This window comes from Diceros bicornis, chromosome 11 (assembly GCF_020826845.1).
Source record: "Diceros bicornis minor isolate mBicDic1 chromosome 11, mDicBic1.mat.cur, whole genome shotgun sequence".
Taxonomy (NCBI): Eukaryota; Metazoa; Chordata; class Mammalia; order Perissodactyla; family Rhinocerotidae; genus Diceros; species Diceros bicornis.
This window is the reverse complement of record NC_080750.1, coordinates 29,747,989-29,763,011: the sequence shown is the minus strand read 5'-3', so window position 1 is coordinate 29,763,011 and position 15,023 is coordinate 29,747,989. Positions and strand designations below refer to the sequence as shown.

Here is a 15,023-nt window from a genome sequence, read left to right as displayed (position 1 = left end):
ACCCCGGCCTGCCGGCAGGGTCCCCGCACCATCCGGGCCGCGACTCCTGCCCGTGTTGCCCGCTACCCTGCTAAAGGCCGGCCTCTCCTCCCTTCGCTCAGGGCGGATGAAAACCCACAGTCGAGAAGCTAGGATAACAGGGCCTAATCCAGAACCACGGCCTCCGAAGCGTGGGGACGGGAGGGGGAAGCCTGTGGTCCTCGGCGCGCGGGCCGAGTGGAAAGCACAGGAAGGGGACGAGGGAGTGCATTCGGCCTGACGAGGAGTACGAAGGCGGGGTCCCGGGCGGGGGCGGCTCGGTGCCCGCCGGGCCGAGGTTAGGAATGACAGGCCTGGGTACCGGCTAAATCCTCCCCACTGCTTGCCCGGAGGCTCAGACTTACCAAGATCCGCTTGAAGAGCGCGTTCTCCTTGGGCGGGAGGCTCACGGCCGGCATCGTTCCGGCTCCTCCCGCTGCTCCCGCCACCGCCCGGCTCCGTCAGTCTGTTTGTCCGACCGCCGCCGCCGCCGTTCCCTGGCTGCTTCAGCCTTGATTGCCCGATCCACCGCCGCCACCAAGCCTCGGGTGTCACCGCGTTGCCCAACCCCGAAACCCCCTTCCCTTCGTTGTCTTTTTTCTTTTTCACTTAACGCTGCCGCCGCCTACCCCCCTACGGGTCTCCGTCGGCGGTTCACGTGGTAACTGAACAGACCGACAGAGGCAGCCAAAATGGCGGACGCGGAGGGCTTTCCCACCCGGGTCACACTTCCTAGCACGCAGGCGCGGTGACCTCCTTTCCCCACCTCCTCTGTCCTGAAGCTTGCTGGGAAATCTGGAGGCCGGCCGGCCGGCGGAGGCCGCGAGGGTCGGGGCAGGTCCCGCCCATTCTGTCGGCGCAGAGTATCTTGGAGGCGCCCGGGTAGCGAGGGAGTAGTGGTCGTCTGTGGTCGTCTGACCGCCTGCGTATTAAAAATAGCTTTTTTGTTCCTTCCTGCTAGATTGGCCTTTCATTCATTGAGTAGATTCTCTCAAGACTGTAGGATCATAGATCGAGCCTGAAGTGCTAAAAAGCAGGTGTTCAAGAAGCCTTGTGTTTGATCGTGGACCAAGTGCCTCATTAAGCGGCAGAGGCGGAGGGGAAACGAAGGCTTCCCCCCAGTGGGGACTTGTAAACAGATATGGAGAGGAGTGGGGCTTAATGGAATCTGAAAAGCGTGAAAGACCTTGACCAATTAAATGTGCGTGGCTGGGATATTGGTGATTTAATTTGTTACTTAAGATGAACCTGGAAAGGTGCTTAGCCAGATCTAAAAAATGTCATATTTGCACTGCCAAAGAAGCATCTGAAGGTTAAAGTGTGTGTTTTTTATTTCATCGTTGAGTCCGTACATGCAGGGTTGACAACTGCATGAGTCACCTGGGGGAAGTGGAGAGTTCAGGGACACTGACTCTCCTGGTGCTGGCTTCAAGACTCGTTCAACTCCCCATCACCAGAAATCCTCAACTCTTAGAAGCTGAAGAGTATTTGGCAAGAATACTAGAGACCTGCTGCAGTAGGCAAGGTCAGACTAGATACCGAATAGGGCCTCTTCCGCCTATATGTCATTTCATTAACGACCGGCAGTAAAACTGTGTTAAAAATGGCACTCCATTGGTGACCTACAATTTTTCACATCATATGACCCATTTTTACCTTTGATTATTTTTGATGATCTCTCTCCAGATCCTGAATTCCGTCTGTAATATTCTTTGCATCATGAATCATTAAATAATATGTGCAGTAGCTTTGCTCTTTTAAATTTATTGACAGTTATTTTCCGTTTTCAGCTTGCTCTTCTTTAACCCTCCCTGGAAGGTGTGAGATGAGTAAGATGTTTCCCAGTGGAAAAATCTGGGACTAATCCTTGGGTCTTCTAGCTGCCATCTCGAATGCCTTCTCCTTTTGCCTGGGTGGTAAATAAGGTTTTAGCAGTCAAATCCTGGAATCGCCTCAAATTCTGTAATCTCTCTTCAAAAGTTTTACTAAGAAAATTGTATCCACAGGAAACCATTTGAGTTTTGGAATATGGCCAGTTTTTTAAGTTAACTTTACAAAAAATAAAACTAAGAGCAAACTTAGAATTCATAAAAATAGTTATTTAGAGAGAACCTTGAACTTCACTGCTCCCAAGAGGTCTTATAACTATCTGAACTATTAAAAGGTAGAAAAATTGTCTAACTTCAGGTGATAATTTTAGCTTAGCTACTAACTTAGCTTTCCAAATCTCTGGCTTCATATCCAAAATTCCCTACAGCAATATTATTTGCTATGGTTTTCTAAATTTCTCCTATAAATAATACACTATTTTCCCCTTAGGGGAAGAAAATTTCTGGTCTTTGAAACAAACAATAGTTTCCACCAGAAACTGAGTACCTGAATAGATGAGCAAGCAATATAATTTGTCAAATGTTCTGTTCTTTTTGGCTGATAATGAATAAATAGCAATTTTTAAGACTCAGTGAATACTAGTTTGATTCAACATTTATCTGAGTTATATGCTAGTAAAAATGCACCTACAGATAACAGTTGGACCACACAGTCAGTGACTTTATAGCCTGAACTCAACAATAAAATGTCTACTCTGACAGGTCACCACTGTTTGACAAATGAAGATCTCATTTAATGACTTATGCTATGAATGACAGCTATGCAGGAAGTTAACATATTCAAGGCTAGATGATGATGATGATGTATTTGCATACCACTATTGTCAAAATGGCTCTTCCAGAAAAAATTAACCAAAAATCAATCAGTCAATCAATCAGTCATTTACCTTGCAAACTTTAATTCTACAAAAGGGATATGTAGAGTGAAATTTCTCCATCTTCATATATGTAAGATGTTCTCTATTGACACTTTTACATCTTAATTATTAAATATTTAAATTTTATAGAAATACAACAAAAAAGAAATCTATTTGCCACCCAGATTTAACAAATGTTAACATTTTGTGATTGCTTCTGTTTTTTTTTAATAAAAATTTGCATATATATCAGGAGCTCCATCCCTCTCCAGATCCTGAATTTGATGTATGGTATTCTCATGCATCATAAATCAATAGACATAGATGTAGTACATTTTATACTGTTTTCAACTCTTGCTCTTCTTTAACCCTCCCTGGGAGGTGTGGGTTGAGTAAGATGTTTTGAAAAATCTGGGGCTTAAAACTTTAGTTTTCTAGCTGCTGACTCAAATCCCTCTCCCTTTGCCTAGGTCATAAATAAGGTTTTTTCATTTGAATTCTTGAGATGCATAAATGAATGTCATGTAGTAACTTCTACCAAATATCATAGCTGTTAGCTCCTGGCTGGAATTGGTTCATCAGGATTCTTTTCAAGATGGAGTTTCATCTACAGCTGCCTACTCCAAGTGTAGGGTTCCATCAGCTCTAACATGCTGAGAGAAACGTGCTTATACTTCATCACTTTCCCAAAATATACACTAGTAAAAGGATACAGAGACCAAAAGAACAAAACACACTTTTCCAACAGCAGTACTGAAATTAGTAATTTGCTTACTGGCTCTGTATGCTCTGACTAAATGTGGCTTCTGTTCCAACTTGTTGGATACTAGCAAAAGCTGTGTCAGGACAATCTTCCAAGGGATGGTGTAGAAAGGATAGACAACTGACAGGTTGCTGAGTGGATGAGAAGCCAAGAAGTTGAGAACCAACAACTGAGTCAGCTTATTAGTGGGTGGTTTGCTTACTTGAGCTTGAGTCGAGGAGGCTTAAACTAGGTTACCAACTATAAAGTGACTCACAGTTTAGCAATCTATTATTAGTTACATAAAAAGTGAACCAGAAAGCATAATACAATTATTTCACTCTTTGGCCAATAATTTTTGGTCAAAATTTTTTTTCAATAACATTGCTAAAGAAAATAAAGAAGGAAAAAGAGATTTGCTGACATTTATTTTGCTTTTAAAATAAACCTAAACTGCATTATGTTTAAAGGATGAGAGTTAAAGTATTACAATTTATTATCTCTTTTATCTATACATATTTTTACATGGTCTTTAGACATCAGATTGAATTGAGAATTGAATGCACAAAAATCTGGCTCAGGCGTGAAAGATAAAATCTATTGGCCAGTACAATGTCTTTGACAGGCAAAAACAAGTTGTTTACAACTACCAGACAGTTTCTAAGCTTCCCCAAAACCCTACAGGATAGGTTTTATGTTACAGATATAAAACTGAGGCATAGACAGGTTAAGGGATTTGCCTAAAAATCATACAGCTAAAAAGTGGTGAGCAGGAATGGCGCTTTGAGCTTGGCACTTTGAACCCTGCTCTACAGCTCATGGGACTGTCCCTCAGGGGACTGTCCAAGCCTGTTGGGTGGACTAACGGGGATCACTAGATCTGGGGTCAGAAGACCTCCGTCTGAATCCCACCGCCCCCAGCTGTGTGATCGTGAGCCAGTCAGGGCACTTCTAAAATACAGACGAGCATTCTCTTTTCCTCACAGGGTTGTGAGGCTTTACTATGAGTAGTGTGTGTAAACAGACTTTGGGACCTGTAAGCGATCTTTTCAAATATAACGTATAATATATCACTTTGGATGAATGGTTTGTCTACTCTGAGCTTCATCTGTAAAGGGAGGATAATCACGGCATGTCACGCGGTCGTTGTGAAAATGAAATGAGACAATGCATATAAACCATATGAGACATTAGTGCTCAGTGCCTGGAACACAGAATCCAATCAAAATGCTAGTTGTTATACAACACGACACTGCATTTTCAGTTTTCTGGCTCATGTAGGAAGATTTTAGTAAATCTCTTCAGGCGAGTCCCTGGGAAGGGGATCTGAAATAAACTATTAGAGGACAGAGAAGTGGATAAACGACCTTTTCTTTTTTTCTTTTAATCATTTCCTTCCAGACCCCACTTAAGAGACTGAGGATTGAGACAAGGGGAGCTCGAGTACCTCGCCCGGACTGCGATTCTTGGAGTTAACACCCCCCGAGCGCGGCTGCGGAGCCGGCGAGTCCCGCGCCTCCGGCCGCCAGGGGGCGCTCGGCCGGGCGCCGACACCGGAGGGGCAGGGCTGCGGGGAGGCGGAGCCCGGCCCGGCAAGATGGCGCCGTCCGCGTTGGTGCGCCCCTTCTCCAAGCTGCTGGCCCCGGCCAGGCTCCCGAGCGGCTGTGAGTGTCCCTCCTCGAGCAGGCCGACCCAACATCCCAGCCTGCCCCTCCCAGGGCGAACCCAGCCCGGGGGGGCAGGGAGCGACTGCGGCCTGGGCTCGTCCTGCAGTGACCTTCGCCGGCCCGCGTCCCCGAGCCCACGCCTGCCCCCACCCCCGACTCCCAGCTCCCCATCACCCGCCACCGACCCTCCGCCAAATGCCACCCGACTCCTCTTAGTCTCTGCGAATGGTCTTTGGGTCCCTCCTCCACCCCCCCCCCGCAGGTTGGGTCCTGCAGACCTGCGGAAGGGAGACCCTCCGGGGGCGCTTCCTACGCGCCCACTCGCGAGTCGTCTACAGGGTCCCCAGGAGCCTGGATGCGAGGCTTTGAAGTCGTCCTGGAGGACAGGGACGACCGGCCAGGCTCTGCCGGTGGCCCAGGACGACTTACTTGACCTCTCTGAACCTCTGTTTCCTTGGCTGTTTAAGGAAGAGAGTGTTGCAGAGAGAATTAAAAGCGATAATACACGTTAGGTTTTTCCTACGAGGCGGTAAGTTATAGATTTACAGACTCTGTCCCCTTCCAGCTTCAGCGCGGTCCAAGTTTTACATTCGGGAGCCGCCGCATGGCCAACCTGACTGGCTGAAAGTTGGACTGACCTTGGGCACCTCCATCTTCTTGTGGATCTATGTAAGTCTACTCCCTTATGTCGTGCGACCCCAGCACAGTGGGGAGGAGAAATACGTGTGACGGTGAATGTTGCTGAGCCGATCTCCCATACAATAGGATATTTATATAATTGCTAATATTTCTCCATGAGGGAAATCCCAGGGACTAAAAAATATTAAGATTTCAGCAGCATCGGTAAAACATGATGAGACTGGAATTTCTGTCATTCATTATTACTTAGCATGGGTTTGTCATGAAGGGCAGTTTTACTACGGATTAATTATCATATATTTCATTTCTTAATGAAGATGGAGGCTGGTTGGGGTTTTATGAAGGCACTTTTTTCAGATACCATAGGGACAAACCATCAATGAACAAGCTATACGAATTAAATCCCATTAGACTTACAGAACATAAGATTTTAATCAATGTTGTATAAATACATTGTTGGAATTGTAGTTAGTGTGTAGCAGCCTTTTTTTTTTGTCTTTATAGTATGCCAAATACTTTACATGTAAAAACTCATTTAAGCTTTTCAACGACGGTATGTGTCTGTACAAGTTAACGGTATCTGTACAAGTTAACCTTGTGCAGAGGAAGAAAACACGTTGGAGAAGGGGCTGGCCCGGTGGCGTAGCGGTTACGAGCGCAGCCGCTGCAGCCCTGGGTTCGCAGGTTCAGATCCTGGGCTCGCACCGCTAGCTAAGCCATGCTGTGGCGGCCTCCCATATAAAGTAGAGGAGGAGGGGCACGGATGTTAGCCCAGGGCCAGTCTTCCTCAAGGAAAAAAGGGGAGGATTGGCATGGCATGTTAGCTCAGGGCTGGTCCTCCTCACAAAAAAAAATAAAAAAAACATTTGCAGAAATTAGTTTGCTGAACCTGGTTCTCCCTCACTTCAGAGCTACACTATAGACCACTGTGGAGTACTGCCTGCAGATACGTTTTTTTAATCTACGTTTTAAAAAAATTGACTCAAAGTTATTTGTGCTACATTAGTATTTAAAATTTTTGTTTTGTATCTAATGGGTTTGAGGCTTCCTCCACTGGCCCCCACCTCCAACTCTTGGATCTCTTATTTTGGATTTTCTCATTAAAGTGGTCAGCTCTTTGACGTGGGAAGGACTAAGAAACGTTCAAAGTCACTTACAACTTAACAACAGTAACTAATTCTTTTTCAAAATGTTTGTTATAGTGAAAGTTTATATGTTCTTAATTTAAAGATTTCCTGAAGAAAATCTTGATTCCTACTGAGAACTCTGATTGAAATTGGATCTTTGAAACAAATGTCACTCTATATCAACCATTGTTCCGGTTGCATATTCTGTCAGACAGTGGTTCCAAGAAAGTGGCTGTCCTCCATGACATCTAATTAATACACATATAGTTGTGGGGTGGGGTTCTTCATTCACTCACAGTATCAAACTTCTAACGTTAGAAGTATAATACACACCCACCAACCAGCCTGGACCCCATTTAATAACCAAGTTCTGCCTTTTTGTGTTGGTTTAGCCCCTCTGTGGTAAGGCGTTCCATTACATTAATTACCCACTGAATGAAATAATTTATTTGGCAGAAGTTGAATTTAAACTTTTAAGGATTGCCTTCTCAAATTTAGTATGTCAGATTGTGGTGAACAAGTATATACTATTCATAGTTTTTTGGACTTTTGCATCTCTTAGCATTTTATGTCTAACTAGAATAGTTGTAATGCTTTTAATCTATCCTTATTCCTCTTGCAAAATATAAATATCATTAGTTAGCCTCCTCCTCTTTAACTTGCCGGGAAGATTACATTTCTCATTTTAACTGTTACCTATTTCTAGCTCATCAAACAACATAATGAAGATGTTTTAGAGTATAAAAGAAGAAATGGGTTGGAATAAACTTTTGAAATACTAATATAGTAAGTATGTAATTTTATAGGATGAATAAATTATGCAAGTTAATTTGGCCTTTTTTTAAATAATGTATTTTGAGTTTTTTTTAATTAGGTTTGTACTTTTTAGCACCTATATTCCTGTGACAAATTATGAATTTTTAATACTTTGGCTCAAGCATCTTTTAGCATGATCTTTTTTTGTGTGTGTGAGGAAGATTAGTCCTAAGCTAACATCCATTGCCAATCTTCCTCTTTTTGCTGAGGAAGATTGGCCCCAGGCCAACATCCGTGCCCATCTTCCTCCACCCCATACATGGGACGCCTGCCACAGCGTGGCCTGACAAGCAGTGTATAGGTCTGCCCCTGGGGATCCAAACGCACAAACCCCGGGCCACCAAGGCGGAGTTCGAGAACTTAACCACTACACCACCAGAGGCCCCAGCATAATCGTTTTTGATCATTGTACTTGGACTATGTTCAAAGAAAGTTGTGTTTAAGAATGAAACCCAGGGGCCGGCTCGGTCGCCAAGCAGTTAAGTGCGTGTGCTCTGCTGCGGTGGCCCGGGGTTCGCCAATTCAGATCCGGGGCATGCACCGACGCACTGCTTGGCGAGCCATGCTGTGGTGGCGTCCCATATAAAGTGGAGGAAGATGAGCATGGATGTTAGCCCAGGGCCTGTCTTCCTCAGCAAAAAAAAAGAGGAGGATTGGCAGATGTTAGCACAGGGCTGATCTCCTAACAAGAACAACAAAAAAGAATGAGACCCAGGGGCCAGCCCAGTGGCATAGTGGTTAAGTTCATGGCTCTGCTTCGGCGGCCTAGGGTTCACAGGTTCAGATCCTGGGTGCGGACATACATATCGCTCATCAAGCTATGCTGTGGCAGTGTCCCACATACAAAATAGAGGAAGATTGGCAACAGATGTTAGTTCAGGGCCAATCTTCCTCACCAAAAAAAAAGAAAAGAAAAAACAAAAAGAAAGAATGAAACCCAAATCATATTTTCTTAAATCTAATGGTGCTGTACACAGTGTCTTCATAGCACTTATGACAAGTTATCATTATTTGTGTATGTATTTCTTAATACCTGTTTGTCATATACCACACTTGAGTGTAAATTCCATGAGAGCAGGAATCCTGTCTGTTGTGTTAATCATCATGTACTCAGCAACTTGCCCAGTGCCTGGCCCAACTGGGAGTTTAATATTTGTAGAATGGATAAATGTAGTAGGTCGTTAAATCTTTTACTGCATTTTCATTTGATTATGGTTGTCACTACAACTAACACCCAATTTGACAATTTCTGATAAAACCTAGCTGTGAACAAGATAGCATACTCTGCATGGTCTGTGATTTAAGAGAGTGAGTGAGTTTATTTTATATGTATGTATGTGGTGTATTTCTGAAAATCCTTTTAAAGAAATCCTATATTAATCCTTTTGTAAAGTGAAAAATCACTCCTCCAAATGTCAGCTTTCATGGATTAAGCTGATTAAAGTAGGTAATTTATATCTGCTGCATAATAAAATAGTAATCACTAATGTACACTTTTTTTCATATTTAACAACTCTCAAACTCAGCTCTTTTGGGTTTGATTATCCAAATTTTTTGCTTCTTTTTTTCTATTAATATCACCTTGCCCATTTCACTACTTCCTTCAGCCAATCAAAAGATAAAAATAAAATTGGTATTTAAATCAAAACCAGATGCTTTTGCTCCCCTTTTATAGATCAGATGAAATATTTTTTGCTAAAACTTAAGTAAAATAAGGGGTTGATACTCTTTGTGGATTTGTTTTTTAGACTTTTTTTGATGCTCTAAGGTGAATTATTCAGAATGGTCTAATTTTAATATTATTTCCACTGGTTAATGCTATAGTTTTAATTTTTTTCTCTTCGTTATAGGTGTGCTCCATGTAAGTGATTATAGCAGTTCCTCTCGATTCACCAATCTGTTGAGTTGTAAACGTGAAAGAGAAAGTTATGTGAATATATGTCAGTCAGCATTTGTTTTGCATCATTAAGTTAAAAAATAAAAATACTTCTGTATTCTTCAGATTTTGTATATTGTGACAATGTATAGAAAATGTCAATTTTAAGGTACATTATTAGATATATTTCAATGTGGGAGATATCATCTGATAATAGGGTCAGTGGTAATTAAGAACATGGTAAGAAAATTTGTGAAGGAGACATATTAAAAAATCACTGCTGAAGAATTTACTCTTTATATCAACTTTTAATGTCTAATCAAAACACTTATTCTTTAGTGTATTGGTGTGATAGAACTACTTTATTACTCAAAATACAAAAGAGTCCAAATACTGTTTTCCACTAGAGGAGGCATTTTGGTAAGTCAGAAAGTAAAGATGAATCCTATTACCACAGTTTCTTCTGACTCCATTTCCTTGAATTTGAACGATTTTCATTTGGGTGACTGTTTTTACTCACTGGTTATGGCAACACGAAGTTTGTTGTCCTTTTTTGCTAGTATGACTTTCACCCAATGATCAGCAAACTCCTGACTATTTAAAAAAAGGCGGGGGGCCGGCCCCATGGCGTAGTGGTTAAGTGCTCAAGCTCCGCTACTGGCGACCAGGGTTCGGATCCCAGACGCACACCGATGCACCATGTTAGCTCAGGGCTGATCTTCCTCACAAAACATAAAAATAAAAAAAAATTAAAAAAAAGAAGGGAGGGGGCCAGCCCAGTGGCGTAGTGGTTAAGTTCGCATGCTCCGCTTCGGCGGCCCAGGGTTCACAGGTTCTGATCCAGGGTGTGGACCTACACACTGCTTATCAAGCCATACTGTGGCAGGCGTCCCACATATAAAGTAGAAAAAGATGGGCATGTGTCTTCTCAGCAAAGGAGGGCCAGTCTTCCTCAGCAAAAAAATGAGGATTGACAATGGATGTTAACTCAGGGCTAATCTTCCTCACAAAAAAATAAATAAAAATTTAAAAAGGGGAGGAGGATGAGAGTTAATAGACACAAATTAGAATACGCTTCATTTATCCCTCATCAAAACCCTTTTTTATGAATCAGTTAAAATTTATTTATATGCCACTTCATTAACTTGTAGTGTAAACGGTTAGTGTACCATACATTTAAAAATTCATTATTTGGTCTCCATTCAGATGTTAAGTGGAAAGGCTCATTACCTTATAATTGATTTTGTGTGTGTTTTGGGCTGTGGCCAGCACTTACTCTGGGAGATTCATGAGCCACTGTCTTCGGAAGTCACTTCTGAACATAAATTCAGAGTTACATTATTTCAGAATAATAACGTAATCCAAATTCATTGAAAGACTAGATAAATAGTAACTGTTAATGTTTTCAATTTGGAGTCCTAGCTGATAGAGCTGGAAGGGACCTTAGGGGTCATATAGACCAATCTCGTAATTTCACAAATGCAAAACCTGAGGTGAAGAGTGAATTGCCTGAGATCACTGTGGTAGGTATAATAATGAACCCCCAAAGATGACCATGTCCTACTGCCTGGAATCTGTGTATATGTTAGGTTATATGGCAAAGGGGAATTAAGGTTGCAGATGGAATTAAGTCTGCTAATCAGCTGACATTGAGATGGGGAGATTATCCTAGATTATCTTGTTGGGCCTGATGTAATCACAAGGGTCCTTTTAAGTGAAATAGGAAGGCGCAAGAGTGTGTCAGAGTGAGGCAATGTGAGAGAAACTCAACTGACCATCGCTAGCTTTGAAGATGGAAGCGGGCCAAAAGCCAAGGAATGGAAAAGTCAAAGAAACAAATTCTCCCCTGGAGTCTCTGGAAAGGAACATAGGCCTGCTGACACCCTGATTTTAGCCCAGTGACACCCGTGTCGGATTTCTCACCTACAAAGCAGTAAGATGGTGAATTTGTGTTGGTTTAAACCATTAAGTTTGTTATAGCAGCAGTAGGAAACTAATATTGTCACATGGTAATAGAGACCAAGAAGTCAGGTGTCAACTCCCAGGTCAAGGCACTTTCCACTAAAAGAAACACTTAAAAATTCATATCCCTAAAGGGAACAGAAAACTCTGAGACACTTGAAATTCTGGAAACTCATAGCCTCAGTTGGAAATAAAATATAACTTTAATAAACAATTTCTACTGTGTGTCAGGCCTTAAGCTTATAGTTACCCTGTGTGGACTTTCATCTTGATTTTTCGTGTATAACTCCAGGGGGAGCCATTCGTGAAGACCAAGGCTGTCCAAAAGAACTTTCTGCAGTGATGGAAATGTTCTGTCTGTGCTATCCAATACAGTAGACCCTACTCCTATGTGGCTATTGAGCATTTGGAATGTGATTAATGTGACTGGATTTTTAATGTTACTTAATTTTAATTAATTTAAATAGCCACATGGGGCTGGTGGCTGCTATATTGGACAGCACAGACGTAGATTCATTCTATGAGTAACACCTCATAGAGTTGTGGCACTGGTAAAAAATGCTTTCGAAATTAAATATTGAAACCTAACTGAAACTATGTTAAGCTAAAAAGAGGTTTGGAGGATATGGAGTGACTCACAGACCCCAAGAACAGGAGTGTACCTGGGCCCAGGAATAATTGGGTCCTAGAACTCAAATGTCATCAAGACTTTTGCTCTTGGCTCTGCTGTCTGTGTATCTGCTTTATTTCCTTTGCACACAGTCCTCTTCCCCAGTCACATTGTAAAGAGAAGGCTGCAGTCAATAGTTCCTAAGTTGATATCAGTTCAAGAAAGTAGCCGTACTGAACAAGAATCATTCTGATTCTGAATTCCCAAGAGGAACTGTGGTCAAATGATGAAGAGTTTCCATGAAAAAGAGGATGCAGGCAAAATTTTATATCAAATACAGTCAATTTTTTGGATGTGTGAAGAAGATCAGCCCTGAGCTAACATCTGATGCCAATCCTCCTCTTTTTGCTGAGGAAGATTGGCCCTGGGCTAACATCCATGCCCATCTTCCTCTACTTTATATGGGACGCCACGACAGCATGGCTTGACAAGCGGTGCGTGGGTCTGCACCCGGGATCCAGGCGCTCGAACCGGGCCACCGAAGCGGATCAAGCAAACTTAACCGCTTCACCAGTGGGCCGGCCCCTACAGTCAAGGTTTTTGTTAGGTCAATATCATGCAGACCTTTCAGATTTAGTGTCTGTGAGGTAGTCATTTAAATTATTTTCTTTCTGCCATGGAAGAAAACAGGCTATATGAACTCAGTTTCAAGTATAAGAAGTTGTTATGGGTTGAATTGTGTCCCCCAAAAAGATGTGTTGAAGTCCTAACCCCCAGTATCTCAGAATGTGACCTTATTTGGAAACAGGGCAGTTGCAGATGTAGTTAGTTAAGATGAGTTTATACTGGAGTAGGGTAGGCCGTTAATCCCATATGACTGGTATAGTTATAGGAAAAGAAGAGACACTGAGACACACGGAGAAGATAGCCATGTAATGATGGAGGCAGAGGTTGGAGTGATGCACCCACAAGCCAAGGATTACCTGCAAACACCGGAGAAGAGGCGAGGAAGGATTCTCCCCTACAGGTTTCAGGGCAGGCGTGGCCCTGCCAACACCTTGATTTCAGACTTCTAGCCTCCAGAACTGTGAGAGGATAAATTTCTGTTGCTTTAAGCCATCCAAGTTGGTAGTAATTTGTTATGGTAGCCTTAGGAAATAATACAGAAGTGTTAGGGAATATCATGTTTGTTTTACTACAGAAGGGAAAGTGAATAGATGGGGAGAGTACTTAGTGACCTCCAAAAATAGTTTAATAATTTACCATCCTGATTACCCTTTCCCCGTCATTTTATCTAAATATTTTAGGTCATCAAAAGGATGCCTATCAGGACTTTCTTAATTGCTTGCCAATTTGTCTTCCTAGATACTCTTCTAAATTGTTTCACTTTATATCCATATTTATCTGTTGAAAGTACAGGTTATAGCCTAAGAACGTAGTGTTAAGAAAAACAAAGCTGTTTCTAGCTTTCTGTGGAGCCTAGGAAATCACTCAATCTTTAAAAATTGCTTTTAATTATATAGCACTTAAGCTTTGAATAAGTATAATTAATACTGCCAGTAGAGGACCCTTACAATATGTTTTCAAAATTAATATCATCTTTGTCAACAATCAAAATTAGGTGGAGGTCATCATAGGCAAGCCAAGAAACCTCTGACCCTAGATTCTTGTTTTCCTGACAAAACCAAGAAAAATGTCAAGGATGTGCTCAAGGGCAGCATTATAAACAATATGACTCACAGCTGGGAAACGATTGTTGGAGCCTCACAGTCTTTCGTAGCAGGGACCTAATGTTAAAATTCTCTCGGGTTCGGGAGAAACAGCTTGCTACAGAGTGAATTGACAACCCACAGGCATGTCCTCTCTTGGAAAATGTTTCATCAAGATGTGAAAAGAGTTTGCCATCAAAATGGCAAGACACATATCCTACAGGTGCAGTAGAACAGGTAGAAAATTCCCTCTGATCCAAGAGGCATGATGAAAAGGGATCTGGAGAAGTGGCACTATTTATCTCACAGTTCTTGCCTCTCCCAGGTGGAATGGCCACATCCAGAGGACCTGATAAGCTCCCCACTGGACCCTGCCATCTGAAAAGATGGTGGAATATAATGGATCCTGTCATGTGCACACTGAAAGGCAGCAGAGCCTAGTAAGGGAGACTTGATTTTGGCTTAGGCTGAGAGGCAGAATCTAGCACTACCTCCTCCAACTAGCTGAGCACATTTCATACCTAATGGGCTTTAGAGCTCAAAACAACCCCATCAATAAAGGAATCATCGACATTTTACTCAGACCAGGTATCTGACTCAAACTAATGCTCTTAACCACAATATTATACTACTTCAATTTTTTTGATATGTAGTATAGGGATAATAACCATTCCTCTGCCTATTCCTCAGGATTGTTAAGAGGGTGAAGTACAAAAATAGATGTGACAATACTTTGGGAAAAGTTTTTAAAGCCCTATATACATGTGTGTTATTTTTGCATTGTTTAAACCAGTTTGGTTTTAACTAAAACCCTTAAATTACATTAATTATTAATATCTAGTCAGAGATTTCTTTGTGATCATTGACTCCATTGATGGTGGGCTTGGCAGCTACCCCTGAGAAAAGATGTTGGTTCCATGTCTCTTTAACCTGAAACTATCACCTCTGTGAGTGATAGCAGAAATCCCTATCTTGTTCATTGAAGAATGCCCTGGAACAGTGCCTAACACATTAGATGCTTGATAAATATTTGTGAAATAAATTATAACCAATCCCAGCATACAGCACGGTCCCCAGCATATTGTAGGCATTTTGACAGATACTTACAGAC

At 42.2% G+C, this 15,023-nt stretch overlaps 2 protein-coding genes across 4 annotated transcripts in view; one reads left to right on the top strand and one right to left on the bottom strand.

The window, feature by feature from the left end:
• NAA15 (N-alpha-acetyltransferase 15, NatA auxiliary subunit) overlaps positions 1 to 711 on the bottom strand; it is a 77,390-nt gene extending 76,679 nt beyond the window's left edge. For all 3 annotated transcript variants that reach the window (XM_058550095.1, XM_058550096.1, XM_058550097.1), the window contains exon 1: positions 384 to 711. In XM_058550095.1, coding sequence (XP_058406078.1) covers positions 384 to 437 — 54 coding nt within the window. In that variant the 5' untranslated portion in view covers positions 438 to 711. The remainder of the gene's footprint in view (positions 1 to 383) is intronic.
• Positions 712 to 5,064: 4,353 nt separating this feature from the next.
• Positions 5,065 to 9,756, top strand: NDUFC1 (NADH:ubiquinone oxidoreductase subunit C1). The gene is made up of 4 exons (XM_058550104.1): positions 5,065 to 5,170; positions 5,739 to 5,842; positions 7,646 to 7,725; positions 9,606 to 9,756. Exons 1-3 carry the CDS (start codon positions 5,104 to 5,106, stop codon positions 7,703 to 7,705), a joined length of 231 nt encoding a protein of 76 aa, XP_058406087.1. The 5' UTR covers positions 5,065 to 5,103; the 3' UTR covers positions 7,706 to 7,725; positions 9,606 to 9,756.
• Positions 9,757 to 15,023: the final 5,267 nt, after the last annotated feature.

What these genes read in the sequence shown, in the direction of transcription:
- NDUFC1 (XM_058550104.1), top strand. Translation starts at nt 5,104, where the DNA reads ATGGCGCCGTCCGCGTTGGTGCGCCCCTTCTCCAAGCTGCTGGCCCCG. An exon ending in GGCCAGGCTCCCGAGCGGCT is followed by an intron (nt 5,171 to 5,738) that starts GTGAGTGTCCCT and finishes GTCCCCTTCCAG; the next exon opens with CTTCAGCGCGGTCCAAGTTT. An exon ending in CCATCTTCTTGTGGATCTAT is followed by an intron (nt 5,843 to 7,645) that starts GTAAGTCTACTC and finishes ACCTATTTCTAG; the next exon opens with CTCATCAAACAACATAATGA.